The sequence below is a fragment of the Oncorhynchus nerka genome, linkage group LG26 (assembly GCF_034236695.1).
Source record: "Oncorhynchus nerka isolate Pitt River linkage group LG26, Oner_Uvic_2.0, whole genome shotgun sequence".
In the NCBI taxonomy this organism is placed as follows: Eukaryota; Metazoa; Chordata; class Actinopteri; order Salmoniformes; family Salmonidae; genus Oncorhynchus; species Oncorhynchus nerka.
Window position 1 is genome coordinate 17532547 of NC_088421.1, and position 27970 is coordinate 17560516.

Here is a 27970-nt window from a genome sequence, read left to right on the forward strand (position 1 = left end):
ATGGCCTAGGCAGAGAACTCCTGTAAATTTGGAAATATTTGATTGATTTTATGTTTTTATCAACTTTTTATTTTGTTAACTTATCGATTCAACATTGTCATTTGACCAGCAATTCAGTTTGTTTTGTCAAGATAACATAAAGGCTAGATAGCTAGCTTGCTAGCCTCTGGGTTATCTTGACAAAACTAACTGACTTGCCGGTCTTATGACAATGTTTAGCTATTTTTTAAATATTTTTAAACTGGAGATGACACAAGCTTGGACATCACACAGAGGCTTGTATTTTTGAGTGGATCTTTCACTCCAAGGTGGACTATCCCAATAATTGATGTGTAGTGAGCCTCTGCCGCCCCACCCCCACCCCACCTTTCTGGATGTGACCACTGATTTCCCCCTACTCAAGCCTGCTTCAGGGTTTCAGAGGAGCTGAGAACAGCATCGTGGAGGACAGTTCTAAGGGAGAGGGAAGGCTCTTGGCTGACTTGGAGACGGGTGTACTGTAGACTTGACCTATGTGCAGCCCACCGAAGTTGGATGTGACCTGGACGTGCCAGCCTCTGACTGTTGAAGACGTGCTTTTTTCGTTTTAGCGTCTTTGAGATTATCTATATAAGGAAAAGTGCTATATAAAATAAATATATATACAGTATATATATATTTTATATAGCAGTTTTCCTTATACAGATTTTATATATATTGCTAATCATTTGTTTTAGAGTCAGCAATGTTACAGAGAATGGACAAAGACAGCACGTTCGAACAGGGACACAACAGTAACATTGCCTGTGATACATTATCTTACATTCACTTATATCCGTGCCTATGTTTCCTGTATGTATATTGGATGGATATCTGTCCTTGTTGATGCCGCTCTTTTCACCTCTAAATTCTTTCAGTGGTACTACACTGCTTCTATGCATGTCAGGACTACTGCTACTGTATTTGTGAGTGTATGCATGTTCATACTGTGTATGTAGGTATGTATAGGCCTACATTTACTGGTAAGTGTGTGCATGTGCACATGTGTAACCGGCATAGACACATTTTCCACAGTTAGGGTTCTGTGATGCAGTTGCTATGGTAACCATGATAGAAATAGACGGGTATCTGTATGGAAAGGAAATAATTGAACTGTGTTATTTAGAAATAGAGACAGAAAATAACAGATCGGTGAATGAGTGTGTGCACACTGCAGTACATTAAAAGTGCATCAGCGTGGATGGGGGCCATAGGCCAGGCCATTATGACTAGGAGAGAGTGAGTGGGTCTGTACTGCATTCACTGCCTGTGCTTGAGAGGAGATAAGCACTCAGCGACAACACAAATTAAATAGGGAAACGATATTGTTTAGAACCTCTGCTTTGTACATGATAACATGGTTTCCTAATCACAATGTGATAAATCTAATCAGGTAGGCTATTTGATAGCCTAGGCTTTCATTGCTTTAATTTCAGTGCATGGTATTCCTTGCAGTAGAGTCATTTAATGAGACATTTCATAAGTCAGGAGTCAGTTGAGAAGGGCTTTATGTTATGTGTTGGGTGTCAGTGTTATTATTATTCGACCATGCAGGTCATTTATGAACATTTGAACATCTTGGCCATGTTCTGTTATAATCTCCACCCGGCACAGCCAGAAGAGGACTGGCCACCCCACATATGCTCTCTCTAATTATCTCTTTCTTTCTCTCTCTCGGAGGACCTGCGCCCTAGGACCATGCCCCAGGACTACCTGACATGATGACTCCTTGCTGTCCCCAGTCCACCTGACCGTGCTGCTGCTCCAGTTTCAACTGTTCTGCCTTATTATTATACGACCATGCTGGTCATTTATGAACATTTGAACATCTTGGCCATGTTCTGTTATAATCTCCACCCGGCACAGCCAGAAGAGGACTGGCCACCCCACATAGCCTGGTTCCTCTCTAGGTTTCTTCCTAGGTTTTGGCCTTTCTAGGGAGTTTTTCCTAGCCACCGTGCTTCTACACCTGCATTGCTTGCTGTTTGGGGTTTTAGGCTGGGTTTCTGTACAGCACTTTGAGATATCAGCTGATGTACGAAGGGCAATATAAATACATTTGATTTGATTTGATTTGAGTGTGCTGTAGCTAAGGTAGGCTACAGTTACTGAATGTCAGGCTTTATCCCTAAACATCAGAGATTTTAAAGACCACATCAACCAGTATGCTGTCTGTATATTTATTAAAGCCATTTTCTTAACACCTTTCAACCACTGTCACGTCTCTTTATGGGTTCCTTTGTAGTGAATTCAGTAATCATGCACTTGGATGAAATAAGAACAAAGAGACTGATTGAAAGACTCAATCCCAGAGCAAAGATAACAAAATACAGTGATTTAAAATAGTAATATTTTGCGTTCAGTGTTTATATATAAATATATATATATATAAATACAAAAATCATTAAGTAGAAAACATTGGGAAAGGGAGGGCAGATTGAGGGATGTGATGGGAAGAAATGAGGGAGGGGGTGCAGGAATATGAGTGTATGCATTTTCAAGGCGGTCTTTCAGTAGCAAAAAAACAGTAACAGGAAAACGAATAGGTCTACGGATTGATGCATGCTTTTGTACGATGTACGTATCATGGAAATAGGCACTTGCGATGTATAATTATTAGTTGTACAGTTAGTACGGTGACACTGGCAATGCGTTTAATTTGAGCTCGAGCTAGGTGGCTTCACCTAAACAGTGTGTGAAAGAGGGAAAGGAGAGGGAACAAGAGGGGAGGGGGTGTATGGACCTCACTGGTTACGGGACCTACAGGCACCCCGATTGTGCTCTCATAATTTGTGGAGGTGAGGACAAAAGAAAGGGAAAATTGGAGGAAAGGCCCGGGATTTGATTGTGACGGGGCCCCCGACTCGCCGCCGCTGGTCGGGGTTGTCAAGACGACAAAGAGTGAGGGAAAAGCGGCGGAGCAGTCGACTCAAGACCGGGGTTTCCTGCCAGAGCAGCGGGAGTGTCACAAAACAACCTTTTACTCTTCGAGGGGCCTTAAGCGTTCCCAGGTAACGTATGCATTGAAAGAGTGCCTCTGTCATGTTTTTCTCAGCATTTAGTAAGGGGAAATTACATGTTGGGGGTAAGATTGTCTGCAGCAGTATCCGCTTTATTCAGCGTTATATATATGCTTACCCACCTACCACTGCTGTATATCTAACATCTGCACCTAATCACCCTCTTTTTGTATGCTGCTTGCCTTCCCGTCCTATTATGATTATTGGACAGACCAGGTAGCTAACATTGCTAGTTGGCTAGCTAATTGTGTTCGTTGTGCACAAATCTATTTTTATCAGGATAGCTAACGTAGCTAAATTGCAACAAAATAACTCAAACAGAATTTGCAATGACGCAAACGGGTTTCTATAGCACAGCGTAGCTAGTCCAGCAGCACCCACTAATTGTGATGCATGAAGCTAACGTTAAACGTGCTAGCTAGCTAATATTAGCTACAACTAACGTCAACATGAAACTACTATCTAGATTCTAGTAGCTGCTCGCTAGTTTGGTCTGCAACTATCGTAGCTAACTAAATAAAATACAGGATGTGCTCAAATGGCTAGCTGATATTAAACATTTAGCATCCTATTCAATGTTATTCACTAGCCACAGTTTTTTTGTAGCTAGCTAGCTACATCATAATATCTAGCTATGTGCCATGGCATTGGATTAGTCGAGGACATGGTTCATCAACCTACTTCTGTCCTGGCCTATAACTCTACAGACAACTTGTTTACGGTGCGTGAGGCCAGTGGGTTACGTTTAACACCTGGTGTGACAGCACTGTGGTGTCAATAAAAGCTTCATTGGTCTGTAATCGAATAGGCTGTTTCTTCATAAACTGTCACATTTTATACCATAATGTATTTATTATCACGTCACCATCATCAACATTTTAATTACAGTCAGTAAAACGGGGTAATATTGGTCCAAAAGTATTCAACCCCAAACAATTAGGCTACTGGATGTAGTAGTAAACTGACTTGGAAAACTGACCAAATGTGTAACGATATCACTTGTTTCACTGTCACGATTGGAACCTGCCAATTATCATTCAAATCAAAGATTATTGGTCATGTAAACAGATTTGCAGGTGCAGAGAAATCCAGCAGTGGAGTAATACATAGCAGTAAAATAAAAAACACAAAATCCAGAAAAACACAAATAAAGAAATTCAGAAATATCCGAAGGAGCAATGTCAGAGAATGGAATATAAATACATATATAAAGCACCAATTTGTAAGTCGCTCTGGATAAGAGCGTCTGCTAAATGACTTAAATGTAAATGTAAATATACAGTACCAAAAGTTTGGACACCTACTCATTCAAGTTTTTATTTTATTTTTTAAAACTATTTTTTACATTGTAGAAAAATAGTGAAGACATCTAAATCAAATCAAATCAAATGTATTTATATAGCCCTTCGTACATCAGCTGATATCTCAAAGTGCTGTACAGAAACCCAGCCTAAAACCCCAAACAGCAAGCAATGCAGGTGTAGAAGCACGGTGGCTAGGAAAAACTCCCTAGAAAGGCCAAAACCTAGGAAGAAACCTAGAGAGGAACCAGGCTATGTGGGGTGGCCAGTCCTCTTCTGGCTGTGCCGGGTGGAGATTATAACAGAACATGGCCAAGATGTTCAAATGTTCATAAATTACCAGTATGGTCGAATAATAATAAGGCAGAACAGTTGAAACTGGAGCAGCAGCACAGTCAGGTGGACTGGGGACAGCAAGGAGTCATCATGTCAGGTAGTCCTGGGGCACGGTCCTAGGGCTCAGGTCCTCCGAGAGAGAGAAAGAAAGAGAGAATTAGAGAGAGCATATGTGGGGTGGCCAGTCCTCTTCTGGCTGTGCCGGGTGGAGATTATAACAGAACATGGCCAAGACATCTAAACTATGAAATAACACATGGAATCATGTAGTAACCAAAAAAAGTGTTCAACAAATCAAAATATATTTTAAATTCTTCAAAGTAGCCAACCTTTGCCATGATGTCAGCTTTGCATACTCTTGGCATTCTCTCAACCAGCTTCACCTGGAATGCTTTTCCAACAGTCTTGTAGGAGTTCACACATATGCTGAGCCCTTGTCGGCTGCTTTTCCTTCACTCTGCGGTCCAACTCATCCCAAACCATCTCAATTGGGTTGAGGTCGGGTGATTGTGGAGGCCTGGTCATCTGATGCAGCACTCCATCACTCTCCTTCTTGGTCAATTAGCCCTTACACAGCCTGGAGGTGTGTATGGTCATTGTCCTGTTGGAAAACAAATGATAGTCCCACAAACCCGATGGGATGGTTACTTGAACTCCTTGAAGCATTTATTTGGGCTGCAATTTCTGAGGCTGGTAACTCTAAGGAACTTGTCCTCTGCAGCAGAGGTAACTCTGGGTCTTCCTTTCCTGTGCCGGTCCTCATTAGAGCCAGTTTCATCATAGCGCTTGATGGTTTTTGCAACTTTCAAAGTTCTTGACATTTTCCGTATTGACTGACCTTCAAGTAATGATGGATTGTCGTTTCTCTTTGCTTATTTGAGCTGTTCTTGCCATAATATGGACTTGGTCTTTTACCAAATAGGGCTGTCTTCTGTGTACCACCCCTACCATGTCACAACACAACTGATTGGCTCAAATGCTTTAAGAAGGAAATAAATTCCACAGACTTTTAACAAGGCACACCTGTTAATTGAAATGCATTCCAGGTGACTACCTCATGTAGCTGGTTGAGAGAATGCCAAGAGTGTGCAAAGCTGTCATCAAGGCAAAGGGTGGCTACTTTGAAGAATCTCATATAAAATAGATTTGGACTTGTTGAACATTTTTTTGGTTACTACATGATTCCACGTGTTATTTCAGAGTTTTGTTGTCTTCAATATTATTCTACAATGTGGAAAATAGTCAAAATGAAGAAAAACCCTTGAATGAGTAGGTGTGTCCAAACCTTTGACTCGTACTGTACATAAACTCAGCAAAAAAAATAGAAATGTGCTCTCACTGTCAGCTCTGTTTATTTTCAGCAAACTTAACATGTGTAAATATTTGTATGAACATAACAAAATTCAGCAACTGAGACATTAACTGAACAAGTTCCACAGACATGTGACTAACAGAAATTGAATAATGTGTCCCTGAACAAAGGGGTGTCAAAATGATCTGGTATGGCCACCAGCTGCATTAAGTGCTGCAGTGCATCTCCTCCTCACGGACTGCACCAGATTTGCCAGTTCTTTCTGTGAAATGTTACCCCTCTCTTCCACCAAGGCACTTGGAAGTTCCCAGACATTTCTGGGGGGAATGGCCCTAGCCCTCACCGTCCGATCCAACAGGTCCCAGACGTGCTCAATGGGATTGAGATCCGGGCTCTTCGATGTCCATAGCAGAACACTGGCATTCCTGTCTTGCAGGAAATCACTCACGGAACGAGCAGTATGGCTGGTGGCATTGTCATGCTGGAGGGTCATGTCAGAATGAGCCTGCAGGAAGGGTACCACATGAGGGAGGAGGATGTCTTTCCTGTAAAGCATAACGTTGAGATTGCCTGCAATGACAACAAGCTCAGTCTGATGATGCTGTGACACACCACCCCAGACCATGACGGACCCTCCACCTCCAAATCGATCCCGCTCCAGAGTACGCTCATTCCTTCGACGATAAACGTGAATCCGACCATTTCCCCCGGTGAGACAAAACCGTGACTAGTCAGAGAAGATCACTTTTTGTCAGTCCTGTCTGGTCCAGCGACGGTGGGTTTGTGCCCATAGGCGACGTTGTTGCCGGTGATGTCTGGTGAGGACCTGCCTTACAACAGGCCTACAAGCCCTCAGTCAAGTCTCTCTCAGCCTATTTTGGACAGTCTGAGTACTGATGGAGGGATTATGCTTTCCTGGTGTAACTCGGGCAGTTTTTGTTGCCATCCTGTACCTGTCCCGCAGGTGTGATGTTCAGCTGTACCGATCCTGTGCAGGTGTTACACGTGGTCTGCCACTGCGATGGCGGTCAGCTGTCCGTCCTGTCTCCCTGTAGCGCTATCTTGGGCATCTCACAGTACGGACATTGAATTTATTGCCCTGTCCACATCTGCAATCCTCATACCTCCTTGAGGCATGCCTAAGGCACGTTAACGCAGATGAGCAGGGCCCCTGGGCATCTTTTATTTTTGTGTTTTTCAGAGTCCGTAGAAAGGCCTCTTTAGTGTCCTACATTTTCATAACTGTGACCTTAATTACCTACCGTCTGTAAACTGTTAGTTTCCTAACGACCGTTCCACAGGTGCATGTTCATTAATTGTTTATGGTTCATTGAACAAGGGAACATGGGAAACAATAATTCTGTCCTTCAAACTTTGCTTTCGTCAAAGAATCCTCCATTTGCAGCAATAACAGCCTTGCAGACCTTTAGCATTCTAGTTGTCAAATTGTTGAGATAATCTGACGAGATTTCACTCCATGCTTCCTGATGCACCTCCCACAAATGAGATTGGCTTGATGGGCACTTCTTACGTACCATACGGTCAAGCTGCTCCCACAACAGCTCAATAAGGTTGAGATCTGGAGACTGTGCTGGCCACTCCATTATAGACCGAATACCAGCTGACTGCTTCTTCCCTAAATAGTTATTTCATAGTTTGGAGCTGTGCTTTGGGTCATTGTCCTGTTGTAGGAGGAAATTGGCTCCAATTAAGTGCTATCTGCAGGGTATGGCGTGGTGTTGCAAAATGGAGTGATAGCCTTCCTTCTTCCAGATTCCTTTTACCCTGTACAAATCTCCCACTTTACCACCACCAAAGCACCTCCAGACCATTACATTGCCTCCACCATGCTTAACAGATGGCGTCAAGCACTCCTCCAGCATCTTTTCATTTTTTCTGCGTCTCACGAATGTTCTTCTTTGTGATCCGAACAACATTTGTCTGTCCATAACACTTTTTTCCAATCTTCCTCTGTCCAGTGTCTGTGTTCTTTTGCCCATCTTAATCTTTTATTTTTATTGGCCAGTGTGAGATAGGGCTATTTCTTTGCAACTCTGCCTAGAAGGCCAGCATCCCGGAGTCGCCTCTTCACTGTTGACGTTGAGACTGGTGTTTTTGCTGTTCTGTGAAGGGAGTAGTACACAGCGTTGTACGAGATCTTCAATGTCTTGTTAATTTCTCACATGGAATAGCCTTCATTTCTCAGAACAAGAATAGTTTCAGAAGAAAGTTCTTTGTTTCTGGCCATTTTGAGCCTGTAATCGATCCCACAAATGCTGATGCTCCAGATACTGAACTAGTCTAAAGAAGGCTAGTTTTATTGCTTCTTTAATCAGAACAACAGTTTTCAGCTGTGCTAACATAATTGTAAAGGGTTTTCTAATGATCAATTAGCCTTTTAAAATGCTAAACTTTGATTAGCTAACACAATGTGCCCTTGGAACACAGGAGTGATGGTAGCTAATAATGGGCCTCTGTACGCCTTTGTAGATATTCCATTAAAAAAATTGAAGTTGGAACATTATATACACCTTAGCCAAATACATTTAAACTCAGTTTTTCATAATTCCTGACATGTAATCCTAGTAAAAATTCCCTGTCTTAGGTCAGTTAGGATCATCACTTTATTTTAAGAATGTGAAATGTCAGAATAATAGTAGAGAGAGATATTTTATTTCAGCTTGTATTTCTTTCATCACATTCGCAGTGGGTCAGAAGTTTACATACACTCAATTAGTATTTGGTAGCATTGCCTTTAAATTGTTTAACTTGGGTCAAATGTTCTGCATCAAAACACACCCACAACATGATGCTGCCACCCCCGTGCTTCACGGTTGGGATGGTGTTCTTCGGCTTGCAAGCCTCCCCCTTTTTCCTCCAAACATAACGATGGTCATTATAGCAAACATTTCTATTTTTGTTTCATCAGACCAGAGAACATTTCTCTAAAATGACCATATTTGTCCCCATGTGCAGTTTCAAACTGTAGTCTGGCATTTTTATGGTGGTTTTGGAGCAGTAGCTGCTTCCTTGCTGAGCGACCATTCAGGTAATGTCGATATAGGACTCGTTTTACTGTGGCTATAGATACTTTTGTACCCGTTTCCTCCAGCATTTTCACAAGGTCCTTTGCTGTTGTTCTGGGATTGATTTGCACTTTTCGCACCAAAGTACGTTAATCTCTAGGAGACAGAACGTGTCTCTTTCCTGAGCGGTATGATGGCTGCGTGGTCCCATGGTGTTTATACTTGCATACTATTGTTTGTACAGATGAACATGGTACCTTCATGCATTTGGAAATTGATCCCAAGGATGAACCATACTTGTGGAGGTCAACTTTTTTTTTTTAGGTCTTGGCTGATTTCTTTGGATTTTTCCATGATGTCATGCAACGAGGCATTGAGTTTGAAGGTAGGCCTTAAAATACATCCACAGGTACACCTCCAATTGACTCAAATTTAGTCAATTAGCCTATCAGAAGCTTCTAAAGCCATGACATAATTTTCTGGAATTTTTAACGCTGTTTAATGGCACAGTCAACTTAGCGTCTGACCCACTGGAATTGTGATACAGTGAATTATAAGTGAAATAATCTGTCTGTAAACAATTGTTAGAAAAAGTACTTGTGCCATGCACAAAATAGATGTCCTAACTGACTTTCCAAAAATATAGTTTGTTAACAAGACATTTGTGGAGTGGTTGAGAAACCAGTTTTAATGACTCCAACTGTGTATATACAGTATAATGGTGTGTGAAGACAGTATATGAATAGAAAAGGTGTGTACAGCAGTAGTTATAAGATGAGCCATGACTAGAATACAGTATATACAGATCCTTCAGGAAGTATTCATACCCCTTGATTTATTTCACATTTAGTTGTTACAGCCATCTACACACACTAACCTATAATGACAAAGTGAAAACATGTTTTTAGAATTTGTTTCAAATGTAGTGAAAATTAAATACATTATTTCCATGACTTACAGAAAACAGTTGACCTCTGTCATTGCCAACAAAGGGTATATAACAAAGTATTGAGAAACTTTTGTTATTGACCAAATACTTATTTTCCCCCATAATTTGCAAATAAATTCATTAAAAATCCTACAATGTGATTTTCTGGATTTTTTCCCCTCATTTTGTCTGTCATAGTAGAAGTGTACCTATGATGAAAATTACAGGCCTCTCTCATATTTTTAAGTGGGAGAACTTACACAATTGGTGGCTGACAATACTTTTTTGCCCCACTGTAAATATTCACACCCCTGAATCAATACATGTTAGAACCACCTTTGGCAGCGATTACAGCTGTGACTCTTTCTATGTACATCTCTAAGAGCTTTGCACACCTGGATCGTATAATATTTGCACATTATTCTTCAAAAAATTATTAAATCTCTGTCAAGTTGGTTGTTGATCATTGCTAGACAACCATTTACCAGTCTTGCCATAGATTTTCAAGTCGATTTAAGTCAAAAATGCGACTTGGCCACTCAGGAACAATCAATGTTGTGTTGGTAAGCAACTTCAGTGTATATTTGGCCTTGTGTTTTAGGTTATTGTCCTGCTAAAAGGTGAATCTGTCTCCCAGTGTCTGTTGGAAAGCAGACTGAACCAGGTTTTCTTCTTTTACCTATGCGTAGCTCTATTCTGTTTATTTTTATACCCCCAACAAACTGCCTAGTCCTTGCCAATGACAAGCATACCCACAACATGATGCAGCCACCACTATGGTACGCAGTGATTGTTGTTTTAGATTTACCCTGAACATAATTTTGTATTCAGGAAGTACATTTCTTTGCCACATTTTTTGCTGTTTTACTTTAGTGCCTTACTGCAAGTAGGATGCATGTCTTGGAATATTTGTATTCTTTGCGAGGCATTAGAAAACCTCAGTCTTTGTGGTTAAATCTGTATTTGAAATGTGCTGCTAGACTGAGGGACCTTACAATTATCTGTATGTGTGGGGTACAGAGATGAGGTAGGCATAAAAAAAAAATCATGTTAAACACTATTATTGCACATAGTGAGTCCATGCAACTCATAATGTGACTTGTTAAGCAAACGTTTACTGCAGAACTTAATTAGGCTTGCCATAACGAAGGGGTTGAATAGTTATTGACTCAAGACATTACAGCTTTTAATTTTTAATAAATTTGTAAAAAATCTCTACAAACAAAATTGCACTTTCACATTATGGGTAATTGTATGTAGATCAGTAACACAAATCTAAATTGGATCCATTTTAAATTCAGTCTGTAACACAACAAAATGTGGAACAAGTCAAAGGGTGTGAATACTTTCTGAAGGCACTGTACATATAAAGTGGGTAAAACAGTATGTTAACATTATTCAAATCACATCACATTTTATTTGTCACATACACATGGTTAGCAGATGTTAATGCGAGTGTAGCGAAATGCTTGTGCTTCTAGTTCCGACAATGCAGTAATAACCAACAAGTAATCTAGCTAACAATTCCAAAACTACTACCTTATAGACACAAGTGTAAGGGGATAAGAATATGTACATAAAGATATATGAGTGAGTGATGGTACAGAGCGGCATAGGCAAGATACAGTAGATGGTATTGAGTGCAGTATATACATATGAGATGAGTATGTAAACAAAGTGGCATAGTTAAAGTGGCTAGTGATACATGTGTTACATAAAGATGCAGTAGATGATATAGAGTACAGTATATACATATGAGATGAATAATGTAGGGTATGTAAACATTATATTAGGTAGCATTGTTTAAAGTGGCTAGTGATATATTTTACATAATTTCCCATCAATTCCCATTATTAAAGTGGCTGGAGTTGAGTCAGTGTGTTGGCAGCAGCCACTCAATGTTAGTGGTGGCTGTTTAACAGTCTGATGGCCTTGAGATAGAAGCTGTTTTTCAGTCTCTCGGTCCCAGCTTTGATGCACCTGTACTGACCTCGCCTTCTGGATGATAGCGGGGTGAACAGGCAGTGGCTCGGGTGGTTGTTGTCCTTGATGATCTTTATGGCCTTCCTGTGACATCGGGTGGTGTAGGTGTCCTGGAGGGCAGGTAGTTTGCCCCCGGTGATGCGTTGTGCAGACCTCACTACCCTCTGGAGAGCCTTACGGTTGTGGGCGGAGCAGTTGCCGTACCAGGCGGTGACCAGTGTTCAATGACTGTACATAGGGCAGCAGTCTCTAAGTTGCAGGGTAGAGTCCCGGGCCTTGGCTATACAAATTACACGTTTACAAAAGACTGCAGAAGTTGGCTGCAAGCAATTGGTCAATTGAGCACTTTACAGTGTATTTAAAACAGACAATAGACGTGTCACATGGGGTCCTCATGAATGATGACCCCATCAAAGTGGTGTCAACCCATAATTAGAGTCCCTGTTGATTTAATTCCTTAGAAAGCTGTTAAATACATTTACGTTGAGCTATACCTACCTGTTTTATTAATTTAGTGGGGTGATAAGAAATCACGTGGCTGGTTTACCACAGCTTTATAAGATTATTTGCAATCATGTACAATCCATGTAGGCCTACATGGATTCATTGTGATCTTGACATTATTGTGCCATTGTTTTGACTTCATGCTGCTAGGCCTCTGGGTAAATACATTTGAATTCACTTTTTGACAGCACCCCTTTTGATTTGAACAAAACCTTTCATACATATTTTCCAATTGTGGAAGTGCTCAGAAAGTGACTTTTTAAACCGGAATGCCAAAACATTCAAGAGATAAATGTGGTCAAAGGTAAATCAAGGTTAAATAAAATGTGATTAAATGTGGTCAAGGTTGACCTTTTTTGCTTTCACTGGAAACGATAAACGTTTGATATTTAAAGGCTTACAAACCGGGTTGACAAACTGTTTTATAATTGATTGATTTATCTAATTATCATCTGAGGTTTTGGTGTTGTGCCCACCATCTGTTGAGACGCAACATGCTCTTGAATACATTGTGAGTGTTATGTTTTGACTGATACATGTATAAATAAACATACATTTCTACTTTCAAATGGGCCAACGAACATGGTTGGTTGGTCCACACATTAGAGAATGTTGACTTGAAGGGGAATTCAGTTGGTTTAAATAACACTGTCAATGCTCCATAGGAAACCTACTGTAATAGAATAGACTTGACCAGTTAAGTTAACATTTGACGGTGGGTGGACCGGCGGCCATCTTTGTGGTATTTTCTGGTTTTTTTCTCCAAGAAATTATCCAATAGTTTGACAACCCTGTTTGTAAGCTTTTAAAATGATATCAAACTCAATCGTTTATCATTTCCAGTGATGAAGACAATGATGTCTCATAGGGCTGGGACGATACCAGTATCACAATATTGCAGAACTAGGGCTGTTTTCCTAAATAAGTTAAATCCACTTTTCTTTTTTTTTCTTCCCTTGCCGCAATACTAACAACGTGTTAGTATCGCGATACTGGTATTGTCCCTAACCTAATGTCTCTTGGTGTGGTGGGGTATGGAAAATGGGTCAACTTTAAGCATCTCTGTCTCCTGAATGTTTTAGCATTCAGGTCCAAAAAGTCACTTTATGACCACTTCTTCCATGGACAAACATGTCTGGAAAGTTTTCAGTTGAAATTCAAAGGGATGCGGTCAAAAACATTATTGAACTCATATGGATTTACCTTCTACTCTAGTGCCTTTCATTTCTGTGCAATTCCCTGGATGTTTGAGTTACATGCGTTATCAAGAATTGAACACACACAACAGTTGCAGTTGACACACACAATACAAATACGGTATATTGTCGCCGTTGACGTCTGGACAAATGTTGCCCCTCAAAATCATATAGTTGTGGTTTTGCACATTTTAGTTTGATACCACTTTACAACAAGTGCCCTAATACCTGTGTATTTATTTACATGGTAGTTACATGGGCAGGTGGGCCTATAGTGTAATTACAGTATGATGTTATAAAGTTGGACACGTTGACACCTGATTCATTGTATTGCAGATTGTATGTGACTTTGTACAGTAAGACCTACAGTTAGTACCATACTAAAATAGACCATGTGGTATATGTTAAGGAACACTGTGAGAAAGAGTAATGGGTTATGCAATGGTTAACAACAAACACACTGTACTTACTTTGTCTACATAAACACACAGAATCTTTGGATGTAATATCCTATGTACAGTATAGGCTATGTGGTCGTTGTGGCACACAGACAGTTATTTTAGTTTCTTTTTCTGTTCTTTCAGATTTACACAGGGCTCCTGTAAACAACTGAAGAGAGATGGACTCACATGGATGGAAATACTGGAGAGAAACTGCAAAAGAAAAACAAGAAGATGCTGATTAAATGGAAACCTTACTTTTGGACATTGGTGTGGGAGATGGTCAATTTGAATAATGATTGAAAGAAAATTAAAATAAGGTAAGACAGAACAATGTTGGAGATATAGAAGAGCACCAAGATAAACACTGGTGAAGAAGAACTAAAGTTGGGGAAACTGGGGACCAAAGACTTTTCTACAATCCAACTACATGTGTCAAAAAAATCTAAGGGAATGAGAAAAAAAAAGAGAATTTCAAAAAGTATTAATCTCAACAAGAACACACAAATATCAGTGGATTTGTTTTCCTTTTGGTTTGAGACATTTATTGGATGAAAGTATTGGTTAGCATTTCTAAGGCTGTTTCTACACAGGTGCGAGCCAAATACATGCAAACCTACATGAGGGAAGCATTATTGTTTCGCATAGGCTACTCCTGCCAGAACTGAATAATTTCTGCAATGGCAGTCCAGCAGTCTAAAAGGCAGTGATTCAGTTACTCATGAAAAGTTTTTGCACATGGGACACCATTGAATCCCACTGCAATTGTATCTTAACTCTGTTTTGCCTGTGCTCTTATACTGTGGAAAGGACTGTGAGGCCTATTATTTCAAGTGCTGTTGTCTCTCTTGCACTTGATATTTTCACATTTAGTGCCAAACTGCAACATCTGTATCATATCCTTTTAACATTGAAATCGCTACTACATTTAGTACAAAAAAAAACAGATATTTAGTTGTAATTTGAACTCCGCTCTCCAACTATTACAACTATAATTGAGTTACTCTACAACATCAGATTTCAGAAGTTCTTTAGTTCATTTTCTGCTCAAGCCTCAGTATTTGATTCATTTTCAATTGCTGCTACAAGTGTGATAAAACATTTGTGATAAAGTCACTTGCTTCAACTCTGCTGGACTTTGTTGGACTCTCCACCATCCTTTAACTGCAAGCCTACGAAGTCAACGGACACAGTAACTGCCATTACAGAACAAAAAACATTCCCTCAAACAATTCATAAAAATCCATCAAAACATGCAGAATTTCCCCAACAGTCCAGCACCTCCAGCTCTTCCTCCTGGATTTACTAGTAGGGGTGGAGGTGGCTCCTCTTACCCACCACCGTCAACAGATCCTCAGATATCCCCAAGGATGACTGATGACTACACTGGGATGCAACAGCAAACCCCTCCAAACCCACAAAGTCACAGTCGACACCTACTCCATCGAGGGCACCACCACCCTAGTCAGGCTGGCCATATGCTTGCTTATGATGCAAGAAACAGAGCTGGGGAATCATCACACGGTAATATTCACAGTGGCAGTAGTAGCAACCCTTACCAAAAGGAAACAATGGATTATTATTTTGCAATGGGTGGAAAGGACAGACATAGAAGAGGAGGTATGGCATATGGGGCAGGTTTTGGGTACTCAAATATGGATGGACATATACCTCAGCAGTACAGACAAGCTGGAACTAGCTCCTCCGGGATGATGTCTCCCTATCCTTTGGACTATGGTTCGACGGCCGGCTCAGGTGGTAGTAGCAGTGGCAGCAGTGGTGCTGGAGCATTTTCCCCCTCCCATCAGTACAAAATGGGTCAGAACCCTGCAATGCAGCCAGCATCAGGGCCTCAGATACAGCACCGCCAACATGGACAGAATTACCCCACCCATCAAGCTCTGCAACATGGACAGCAGCATAGGACTTATCCCATCTCTGGACACAGAATGCCTCCACAGTTCTCACACTACTCCCCACAGGGTAGTGCATCCACAGGGTCATCAGGAATGTACAGCTCTCCACCACAGAGATATCATGATGGGGCCAGCAGTGGTGGTGGATTTGAACCTAAAGTCAACAACTCTCCTAATATGAACTCTAATTCAAACTCAATTTCAAGTTCAGCTACAACAAACGATGTTGGATCACTGGAGAATGTTGCAAAGAGTTACCACTCTTCAAGTTATCCCTCATACTCCCCACAAACCCATCCACTCCACAAACAAGCCACCCTCCAGCACCGCAATTCTCAGCACAATTTAGGAATAGGTTATGACAACTCTCTCAAAATGCAGCATCATGCCCCTCCACCAGGTCCTGTATATTCTAAACATCACCAATCCACCAATCCCGGAATGCCTCAACAACCGTGTCAAGAAATAGCCAAATCGCCAATGCATTCTCAACCCCAACAGGGCCAGATTAACCAAAACTTCAGCCCTATATCTAACCCCTCTCCAGCTGCCTCTGCAGTGCAGTCTCCCAGTTGTAGCTCCTCACCTTCCCCGTTGATGGGTGTCTCAGAAGTTCATGGGAACCCTTTATGTCCCCCACATGTTCCATCACATCCTCCTCCCCCAAATCCTCGTAGTTGCCGTGGTCGCTTATTGCAGACTTTGCCTCAGTTGAGTCCCACACCCAACTCCAACAGCAGCATCAGTAGTTGTGGCAGCAGTGGCAGTAACAAAGCTACTGGTCTGAATACAAGCGCTGGAGGTGGTCACTTAGTCTCAAACCGAAGCAGAATGGCTGCAGGTACAGGAAAAGGATCACATGAAGAAGGGTCATCCTCGTCTGTCTATTCATCTTCTCCTCTTGACAAACTCATGCAAGATCCTGGCTTGAACAGTCTAAATGCGTTGACATCACAGGTAGCGAATTTACCCAATACAGTGCAACATATGCTTCTCACTGACACATTAATGTCACATAGAAGGGGGAAAGATGGACAAAGTCAAATGCTGCAGGCATTACAAGCCATTCCTTCTACTCAACCAAGGAGTCGAAGTGTCAGTGCTGCCTCAAGCAGTGGGATTGGTGGTGGTGAAGGTGCTAGCTCGGAGGCTGGAGGTGATGAAGATTCCTTTCTGGTGTCCGAAAGAGTATCATCAAGGGCCAAAGAGGAACGCAATGAGCAGATTTCTGAGGGGGGAAAATCTAGAATGCGGCAGATGAGTGGCACAAGCAGTGGATCAGAACCAACTGGCTACTATCCTCCTCCATCTCAGAGTCAGATATCAATGGGTTCAAGTAAAAACCAATCCCATACTGGAAAGAGTGATCAGGTTTCACAAGGGAAGAGGATGTTAACAGAATCTTCTACAAAACAATCTCTGAATCCATCAGATGTTTCTGAAAGAAAGACAACTGAAACCCGGACACCTTCATTGTCATCTCCCTCCTCTGCTCCTCAATCTGCTGAGCCTGGTCCAAGCGTACATTCTCGCCCTCATGTTTCCTCTACTCCCTCATGCCCCATTCCCTCTCCTGCTCCTCAGTTCCACCCAAACTGTGCCACTGATGTTAATACTAAAAATGGGCTTAGGAAAACAAGGGAAATTAAATATGAAGGAATTAAAGATGAAAGTGGAGGGATGGTTGAAAAAAATGAAAAAGGCACCCATGGAGATCAGACCCGAGAGGGACACATGCGACAAGATGGGCAGGACAAAGAAAATAAATTGGATCGATCTTCCTTGCGTAACAAAAAAAGTGATGAGAAGGATGGAAAACGATGTAAGACACGAGATTTGGACAACTCCAATCAAGATCAAAATATTGAGGAACAGCCAAATGCTGGTGGAGTGGGTGTTATTGTGTCAACCCGTTGTGAGGTAAATCATCCAGAAAAAGCTACATGTGCACAAGACAACTGCATAGAGGAGAAACATTCAGACAGCTTCTTTAGAGAGTCTAGTCGTCATAATGGGGAGGAAGGAATGGATTTGAGTGTATATTCCTCTCATCATGAAGTTCCCCAGAAATCTAACTTTGGACGGTCTGTCCCTCAAAATCATCCCCTCTCAGGTCCTCAAAAATATGGTTATCAAGAGTCCCCACATGGTGCTGCCATGGGTTTGAAGAACAGGGGGAGACCTAGTCCAGGGAGTGTAACTGGATCAAATTCAAGGTATCAAGGCTTCCATCAGCCAAAGCCCAGTTATGGGCCTGAACACACCAAGGATGTCGCGGGTACTACAGTTGAGGGATCAGTGAGGAGAAGAGAAGGATCAGGAGCAAGAGGACATGATGATAATTCTCAACTCCAGCATCCATTTCCAAGCCTCTTGCAGGAGGTTCTACAGGGTTATCACTTAGACCGGCGCTATGGGCGATCTGAACAGGCACTAACTGCCCATCTCCAGGCTCAAAATATGACTCGGCAACAGTACCAAACCAGGCATCCTTATGGCATGGCTGAAAGTATGAGAACCCAAACTGGAGTTGGAGAGGTCACTTCCCACCCCTCCCGAATGACCAGCCCTGGAAAGCCTCTTCAACTAAATCAGCGCCAGGGGCCTGGATCTGATTTTGTACCAGAATCACCTCAACCCTCCTTGAGGTCTGAAGGAGTAGATACTAAGGGATCTCACAGTGCTTCTTCAGATAAAAATAAAATGGCAACACCGCAGCGTCACCTGACCCATATGCCACAGTCTACAGAGTTTTTGTCTGGACCTCCACCAAAACACATCAATTTAGCCGACTACTCGTTACCTCACAGGAAACCCCCTTCAGGTCTGCCCAGCTCATCTTCAGCTGTACAGGAACTCCTATTGCAGGAAACAGAGCCGCTAGCGGGCAGTGTTGGAACCATAGATCAAATTGAGTCTCAAATGTTGAAGTCCTCCCTTTTACCTCCATCTAAAGAGCGCCGCTCTGTCATATGTGATGTTTGTCCCAATCGCCGCAGTACACCAGAAAGGGATGGGAAACGTGAACGAGAGCGGGAAAAAAGTCCAATTGGTGCCTCTGTCATCCAACTGCCATCAACAAATGATCTAGGGAACAGTAAGGAGTTAGGAGATAAAAAAGAGGTTGGAGTGAAGGTAACATCAAAGGAGACTGCAGAGGCTGTCCATCATAGTGGTCTTACAACCAAGGACACTGATGTTGAGCATCATAACAAGGCTTTACACCCATCTGTGGTTATGAATTCAGAGCCTCTTAGAAGAGGTAAGATTGATTTGACCACCACCATGCCCTCTCAACATCTGCAGCAAATCTCTCACTATCCCTCTACCACCAACCCTCTGTCTCCACCATCAAGACATCAGTCATACCCACATGGTGTAGATTTATCTACAGGGCATGCCAGTGGCTTTCCTGGTTCCAGGTTTGGTGATGCAAGAGAGGGCAATATGATGCCACGTAACCCCCATTTTCACAATCCCTACCACTCACCCCAAGTTCAATTACAAAACCCACAATCCGCAAACAAATTACAAATGTATACTCACCTCCATGCTCATGACTTGGATGACAGACTTAATTGGGTAGCTACCATTAATAGACCCACCAAGGATATGATGCAGTCCAGTACTTCTCCAGGTAGACATAAACTCAGTCATTCAGAGCAGAGACAAAGAATGCAGTCTCCAACTGACATTTTGCACAATCGCCAAACGTTCGCTAAACAGCAAGTTCCTCATCAGAACACTTACTATGACATGAAAATGTGGGAGTCAACACACTCTGGTAGAGAGAGTGTGGGGATGTTGGAGGGGGATACTTACCAGCGAAGTCAACAGCCACCTCCTGCTGCTCCTCTTGGGTCTGTTGCCCACCAATTGGTTCCAACAGCTCCACCAGTCTCCAACGTTCTTGAATCACCTGTCTCCCAAGTGGTTACAGAAGAAATCTTTAAATCACTCCATCCAACACCTACACCTAATTCCATGAAAACAGTTGGTCCCAGTATTGGTGGCAATGTCAATTCCGTGATGCCACAGAGCCATCGACCAAATAAAACTGGGGGTTCTGGGGACACTAATCCATTAATGTTGAGGAGGAGAGTACGATCTTTCATTTCCCCTATCCCTGCCAAGAGGCAGCATCAGGATGTATCACAGCAAAGGAGTGCCCCTAGTTCATATCACTCACCTTTGGCCTACTCTGAATCCAGCCTCCAAAATGACGATGACTCATCCAGTTCAGATATAACTACACTTGGTTCGCCTAATACTCCTTGCCCCACACCTGGACAAAGCACTTATTCACAATCCTCCTCACCTGTTCAGGGTAAAAAGAGTCTGCCTCCAAGAAAAGGAAGAGGTTTGAAACTGGAGACTATTGTTCAGAAAATTACACCAAATGTGAAGAAATCTACTAACAGCGGCCATACCGATGTTGACTCAAATGATTTTGCTGGATTTTCTCACACTGAAATGTCACAGTTTACTGACACACAGGACGAAGAGGAATGTTTACCTTATCTCGATGAAAGTCTCTCATTAAGTGACATTATGCCCTACAGAGGGGTTGATGAGACTGGACCGTTACCTCCCACCGCATACCCCTGTGATCCTCACCAGACATCACACGTTCTTAAACGCGGCACCACAGGAACTGTTACAAGACCTTTGCAGCCAGACTTTGACTTTGGGTTAGGGACTGCAGCATCTAGTACTGGTGATGGAGATAAAGAGATGCCCGCTGACTTCACCTTGCTAGGGCCCTTACCCCCACCTCCACCACTACCTTGTCCAGTACAGGGCTCCCCCCCACCTTCTTCATCTGCCTTGTCTGATATTCAACATTTCACTAATACTTACCAGCAACTTGAGACTCGAAGAGGTGAACAATCTGCTGCTAACCTTCTGAGACAAAAACTTGAAGAAACTGGGATTGGATTTGATGATTACAGTAGCAGTGACTATTATGGAACCACCCCACCACACCACAGTCAGGCACAAGGGCACTTACTAAGACAGCCACATCAAACTTCTCCAAGGTCATCTTTGGCAATGACAGGGTCACCACAAGATTCCAAACAATCAGACAGTTCTGTACCCAAAGGCTATTTCCCATCAGGCAAGAAGAAGGGAAGGCCTGTTGGAAGTGTGAATAAGCAAAAACGTGCTCAAGCCTCCCAGGCCCAGGCACAGAATGTGAGCCCAAGTGCTCTGTCTGGCCCACCCATTCAATCTCCTGCAACTGTTATTCCACAGGTAGCCCCAAGCCCTAGCACTACAGCCTCTGCCCCATCAGTCACTCCTCTGACTGATCAGAAAATGACTCCTCCTGAGATTCCACCAGTCTTGACCCAAGCAGTAAAAGTGGATGCTGAAAGTGAGGACACTCAGCCAGAGCCGGAGGTGATATCAGTCTGCCAGGAACAAGGGGGGGTGAAAGACGAGAGTGAGGTAGTGGGATCAAGAGGCAGGCAGAGGAGGAGAAGAAGAGGAGTAGCAGCAGCGGCGGCCAAAGATGACCTGGAAGCGGCTACAAGAGCAGGGGAACATTTTGAAAACAGCAGAGTTTTTCCTGATAATAGCAAGTGTGCCTTTGCGCCATACATACATGTGGAGAGGAAAGTAGCTGAGATAGGAGCCGTGTGCACAATTGTGAATGGTGAAGAGGAAAAGATGAAGGGAGAGCGTGGAGCAGTTGGAGGGAAAGCAAGCAGTAGTGGTATTGAAGCTCTTTTGACCTCAGCTCTTTTGTCTCAACTGCCTAGGAGAGATGGAGAAATTGAGAGGGTCAAAGAGAAGAGGGAACTGGAGGATGTAGACTCTGCCCTCCAGGCAGGAAAGGCTCTACCTTCATCTGAGTACCTTCTACCAGGCCCTGTGATTACTGAATCTATTCATTCTGGTCGTCTTCTCTGCTGCCTGTGCCAGAAATGGGCCAATTACAAAAACCTTGGGGATCTCTATGGACCTTACTACCCTCCTGAATATGCTACAAGGCTTCCCAAGAATCAACCCCAGATTCGACAGAGTCTTGTAACTACTGGGATGAGTAGAAATGTGCAAAATCTCGACACCATTTCAAATGTGTTGACCACCCAGGGTCGTGAACTGCAAGATGTGCCAACTATCAAGTCCTCAACTTATAGTGATTACATGTTCAATCAAGAGACAAATACAACTTCCCCTGCCACTGCTGTTGGCACTGCCTCTCCAGCAGGTGGAGGGGAGATGCTTTATCTGGCCAGCAAACTTGCTAAAACCACCACCAACAAGACAACAGTTCTTAAGTGGGACATGCCTCCAGAGTTAAAACCAATTACTGAGCTAAGGAAACAACCTGAACTTCAGAATGAGCCCACTTACAGTCAGCAAAACCAACCATGCCAGCAACAGCAGACAGAAGACACTCAACAAAGGCCACAACACAGAAAGCTGACGTCGCACCCGAGATTTAAAAGGAGACAGAAATCCAGTGAGAATTCCCCAAGAATGGTGCCATCCAACAGCAAAGCCTCATTGCCATTCCAGCCCCCTCCCCCAACCTTAGACTCCCTTGGGCCTTTGGCGCAGCTGGCCCAACTTCCTCAGATGCCTATAGACCCAGAGGAGCTGTGGGTGCATGAGGCATGCATGGTCTGGACCAGTGGGGTTTACCTGGTCAATGGAAGACTGTATGGCCTACAGGAGGCACTAGATGGTGCCAGAGACACAGTGAGTAATCTTTTTTGTTGACGTCTATACAGTATACAATGTAATGATATTAGTTACTATATATAGATATCTTTTTCAGCTCAATATACCTAAAGCAGTTCTCAGAAGTCCACAGTTTTAAATTGAACTTCTTAGGGCTGCAATCCCATTAACGGGATTGATATGACAACAGCCAGTGAAAGTGCAGAGCGCCGAATTCAAGCAACAGAAATCTCATAATTAAAATTCCTCAAACATACATGTATCTTATACCATTAAAAAAAAATATATATTACCCCGTTTTCTCCTGAATTTTGTGGCATCCAATTGTTTAGGAGCTACTATCTTGTCTCATCGCTACAACTCCCGTACGGGCTCAGGAGAGACAAAGGTTGAATGAAAGTCATGCGTCCTCCGATACACAATCCAACTGCTTCTTAACACAGCGCGCATCCAACCCGGAAGCCAGCCGCACCAATGTGTCGGAGGAAACACTGTGCACCTGGCAACCTTGGTTAGCGCGCACTGCGCCCAGGCCTGCCACATGAGTCGCTGGTGCGTGATGAGACAAGGATATCCCTACCGGCCAACCCCTCCCTAACCCGGGCGACGCTAGGCAAATTGTGCGTCGCCCCACGGACCTCCCGTTCGCGGCCGGTTACGACAGAGCCTGGGCGCGAACTTAACCACTGCGCCACCCGGGAGGCCCCCTTATACCATTTTAAAGGTAATCATGTTGTTAATCCCACCAAAGTGTCCGATTTTCAAATAGGCTTTACAGCGAAAGCACCACAAACGATTATGTTCGGTCAGAGCCAAGCCACAGAAAAACACAGCCATTTTTCCAGCCAAAGAGAGGAGTCACAAAAGCACAAATAGAGATAAAATGAATCACTAACCTTTGATGATCTTCATCAAATGACACTCATAGGATGTTACACAATACATGTATGTTTTGTTCGATAAAGTGCATATTTATATATAAAAAAATCTCAGTATACATTGGCGCATTATGTTCACTAGTTCCAAAAACATCCGGTGATATTGCAGAGAGCCACATCATTTTACAGAAATACTCATTATAAATGTCGATGAAAATACAATTATTAGACATGGAAATATAGATACACTTCTCCTTAATGCAACCACTGTGTCAGAAAAGCTTTACGGAAAAAGCAAACCATGCAATAATCTGAGAACGGCGCTCAGAAAACAAATAGAGATATCCGCCAAGTTCGAGTCAACATTAGTCATAAATAGCATTATAAATATTCACTTACCTTTGATCTTCATCAGAATGCACTCCCAGGAATCCCTGTTCCACATTAAATTTGTTCGATAATGTCCATCATTTTTGTCCGAAGAGCTACTTTTGTTAGCACGTTTGGTAAACAAATCCAAAGTCATGAAGCGCGTTCCCTAGTTGCAGACGAAATGTCAAAAAGTTCTGTTACTGTCCGTAGAAACATGTCAAACGATGTATGGAATCAATCTTTAGGATGTTTTTAACATAACTTCAATAATATTCCAACTGGAGAATTCCTTTGTCTTCTGAAAAGCAAAGGAACGCAGCTACCTCTCATGTGAAATGCGTGTGACCAGCGCGTGACTGCTGGCAGACCTCTCACTCATTCCTCTCTCATTCGGTCCCACTTCACAGTAGAATTCTCAAACAAGTTTCTAAAGACCGTTGACATCTAGTGGAGGCCTTAGGAAGTGCAACATAACCAATATCCCACTGTGTATTCAATAGGGGCTGGGTTGAAAATCGACCAACCTCAGATTTCCCACTTCCTGTTTGGATTTCTTCTCAGGTTTTTGCCTGCCATATGAGTTCTGTTATACTCACAGACATCATTCAAACAGTTTTAGAAACTTCTGAGTGTTTTCCATCCAATACTTTTCTATCTAATAATAATAATATGCATATATTAGCAACTGGGACTGAGGAGCCGGTAGTTTACTCTGGGCACCTTTCATCCAAGCTACTCAATACTGCCCCTGCAGCCATAAGAAGTTAATCGATTTTTGCACTCTCTTCTGTTATTCTCTATGTTGTGTCTGTCTGTGTTCAGGTCTGCTCTTATTGTGAAATGGTTGGCTCAACCCTCGGCTGTTACAGCAAAGGCTGCACACTGAGATATCACTACCCGTGTGCCATGGATGCAGGTAAGAGATGCAAAGCATTTCCTTTAACACCGAATGTTATCTCATTTCTCATATGCTGTGTCCTAAACCTTACCTCCCTCTGCCTACTGTAACTATAACAATAGTACCCAATTATATTGAGTGTTATAATTTTCTGAGTTGATGGTTATGTCATTTGTATCACTTTTCCTTCACCTCTCCTCAGACTGCTCTCTGAATGAAGATAACTTTTCACTACGATGTCCGAAGCATAAGGTAAAAAAGGAGAGGTTGGTTATTATATCATTCCTAGGGAAACTAAATATTTGTGACTCTTCATTGTGTTAATATATTTCAAATTCCTTTATCTCATGTGCCACTATAGTTACTAAGAAACTAAATTATGCCACTATAGTTAAGAAACTAATTACCACTTGAATTACCTTCTCTCCTTTGCACCTCCCCCACCCCCTCTTATATTCTGCAGTTTCCCCAGAGCAGCCAGCCAGCTAAATCTGTGTACCTTGAGCAGTCTGAGAGAGGCTGAGAGAGACACTGAGGAGGAAGAGACGCAGGAGTATAGGATCGGTACGTTTTTAAAAGGCAATGGTGCGACCGTGCGAGAGGGCTCCAAAATGAATGTTACAACTCTGAAGGATTTGAAAAGACTAATATTTGTTTGGTATGAGACTGAGCACCCTGTTCTATTTTTTTTGTGTTCATATTCCCCCAAACTATCCTCAAATGAGCAAATTGTTAAACCAAAAAAAAGTGTCAGAGATGAAGCCAAGTATTTATTAGCCCAGTGCTGCTTATTATTTTTGTTTATACCATAAGCTTCAAGGTAGCATAAAGTAAAACATATTTTTTAAAGTGTTCTGCTCATCATAGATTTGGAAATGCCAACTGTTTCCACCACACACAGGGTTGTGTTAATCCCTGGTGTCAATACACACATGCTTTTTGTATCCTTTCCTAGGTATGCTTGGACGATGAGGATTGTCAGTGAAACAAACAGCCCTAAACAGGATGGGACGGGTGCACTATGATAACGGAGAAAAAAAGAGGATTGTAACATTTCTGAACAGGAATTAACTTTAAAACATTTAAGAAAAAGAAAAACTCCTTACTTTAAAAAGAAAAACAGATCAAAGCAACGCTGAGGTAGACTTAAAAAGGAAGACCAAGGTGGGACAGAACGAGACATTGCGAGTGACGGAACAGAAAGGAACTTCCTCTTAAAAGAAACAAACAGCCTCTCTAGGCAAACTTTGCATTTCTGGAAATACCCTCAAACTCTTCTTTCCATCATGGCTCTAGTCATTTTCTCTATCATGTTTTTTTTGTCCAAATGTTATGAATCAGAGTATTGAGAACAACCCACCCAGAGGACTATAAGAGAGTGTTGGGTTGAAAAGTTGACATTATAGTTGGAAGGGAAGGAGAGGCAATGTATCTACTTCATGTAGTATTTTATCATAATCTTCATAATCATTATTTTAGTTATCATTATTATTTTGTATCTGCATCAGTATTTACTGAAATGGATTTATCTCCATTTTATAATTTGTCAACATTTATCAAACATGGGATATTTTATCATTCCTGGAGAGGGAGGTGCCAGAATGACATCATTTGGAATGTCAAGGCCGAGTTGCCACAAAGACATTATTGCCTTGGAGAATGGACATTTGTTGCCTTTCAAAGTGCGTATGTATAAGAGTGAATGTGTGTGAAAATGTGGATTTGAGTGTCCATTTTTGGTCCTTTGAAAAGTGTTCTTATTTTTCATCCTTGGGGTTTTTACGGTACAGATGGTAGTCATGAAAATCAAATGGACATGATCTTATTTTTCAAACTAAATATTCATAATGTGCTGAGAGAACAATTGAACCATGACAGAAGGAGACTAATGCATGCCTGCCATCTTTGACCATGTTTATTGGGAGAAGAACCAAGTGTTGACGTTGTGGTGGACCTTGTTCAGTATATGGGTGGGGTTTTATGTGAAAAGAAAGTCACATTTGGCTGGCAAAATTCTAACGAGCATTACCAAAACCTTTTGGAATCTAGAGGGTTTTTGGAATGACTGGGACTGGGAGTCCCCACCTTTTACTGTGGAACGAGGAGTCTGTATATCCTGAGTACTTTAATAGGTTCATTTCTCAATGACACTTAAGATATGGATCAAGAGATGCTAAATGCATTCAAAAGAAGCGTCGCCATAAACTTAACAAGTGAGTCGTACGTGGTGTTGTCTATCATTTTTTATTATTGTACTTGTAAAAAACTAATTGTTGAACTGAAAGAAAACAAGTATGATATTGAAAACATGCTGTATTAGAAACCTGTCAATATGTATATGAACTACTTACTAAATGCTTCAAAGAATGCTATCCTTTTGAATATTTCACATTGTACTGTTGTCCTTTTAAGCCATTCATTTTTTAATTCAAACTTAATTTGTTTTTATTGGAGAGGAAGATCCTTTCTGGGTTCTCTCAGCCCAATGGACTCCTTTCATTCTGTCATTCCTTTTCTTCTGTCTCTTTCTCTCTCACACGCACACACTCTTCTCACTCCTGCTGTGTCTTAAATTGTGTACCGCTGACAGTGAGCCTCAAGTTCACTATATATTCAAGTGAGGATTAAATCTGGCCCCACATATCAGACCCAAGTGTGAGTGATGCGTTCAGTCACAAATGTCATTCAGTCACAAATGTCATTCACAAACCAAATGTCAGAAATGTGCTGAGAACTGTACACTGCAGCTACATTTTGGTTGAAGCATGGTCGCCATATTGTCTTAGCACTAACACCTTTTTGAGTTCTGAGTGTCTGTCCCTCTGCATGTCTCCTTGAAGTTCAGTAGGGATGCTAGTCTGTGTTTTGACATCATCATGGTGTTTTGAGTACTGTATGTTTCATCATGGATGTGTGTTGTGTAAATCTGTTTTTTTCCTTAATGTCAATGAAGAGCTCCTTGTGGTTGGAGCCAGCTCACCACTTTCCTGAAAACCCCAAGGGCTTGATTCAATCCGTTGCGCTGAAGATCCGCACTACAGCATGATTGAAATTTAAAGGCAATGTTCCTGTGTTCACGGAGACTGCATTCACGGTGAACACTGCATATGTCAGCTCAAATGGAAATTACCTTTTTTAAAGGCCCAATG

At 42.1% G+C, this 27970-nt stretch overlaps 1 protein-coding gene across 2 annotated transcripts; it reads left to right on the top strand.

Annotated features, from left to right (window-relative positions):
- The first annotated feature begins 2507 nt into the window (after positions 1-2507).
- Positions 2508-27469, top strand: LOC115110472 (transcription factor 20-like). 2 transcript variants are annotated; one of them, XM_029636165.2, is made up of 6 exons: positions 2508-3029; positions 14209-22691; positions 24746-24839; positions 25024-25087; positions 25285-25385; positions 25777-27469. In XM_029636165.2, exons 2-6 carry the CDS (start codon positions 15318-15320, stop codon positions 25791-25793), a joined length of 7650 nt encoding a protein of 2549 aa, XP_029492025.2. In that variant the 5' UTR covers positions 2508-3029; positions 14209-15317; the 3' UTR covers positions 25794-27469. The 2 variants fall into 2 exon arrangements, with proteins under 2 accessions (XP_029492025.2, XP_029492026.2); XM_029636166.2 differs by having other exon boundaries at positions 25024-25073.
- The last annotated feature ends 501 nt before the right edge of the window (positions 27470-27970 follow it).

Excerpts from the sequence above, each read along its gene's own strand:
- LOC115110472 (XM_029636165.2), top strand. The coding sequence starts at position 15,318 with ATGCAGAATTTCCCCAACAGTCCAGCACCTCCAGCTCTTCCTCCTGGA. Across the intron at positions 24,840-25,023 it reads CCCGTGTGCCATGGATGCAG|ACTGCTCTCTGAATGAAGAT; the intron begins GTAAGAGATGCA and ends ACCTCTCCTCAG. Across the intron at positions 25,088-25,284 it reads CATAAGGTAAAAAAGGAGAG|TTTCCCCAGAGCAGCCAGCC; the intron begins GTTGGTTATTAT and ends TATATTCTGCAG.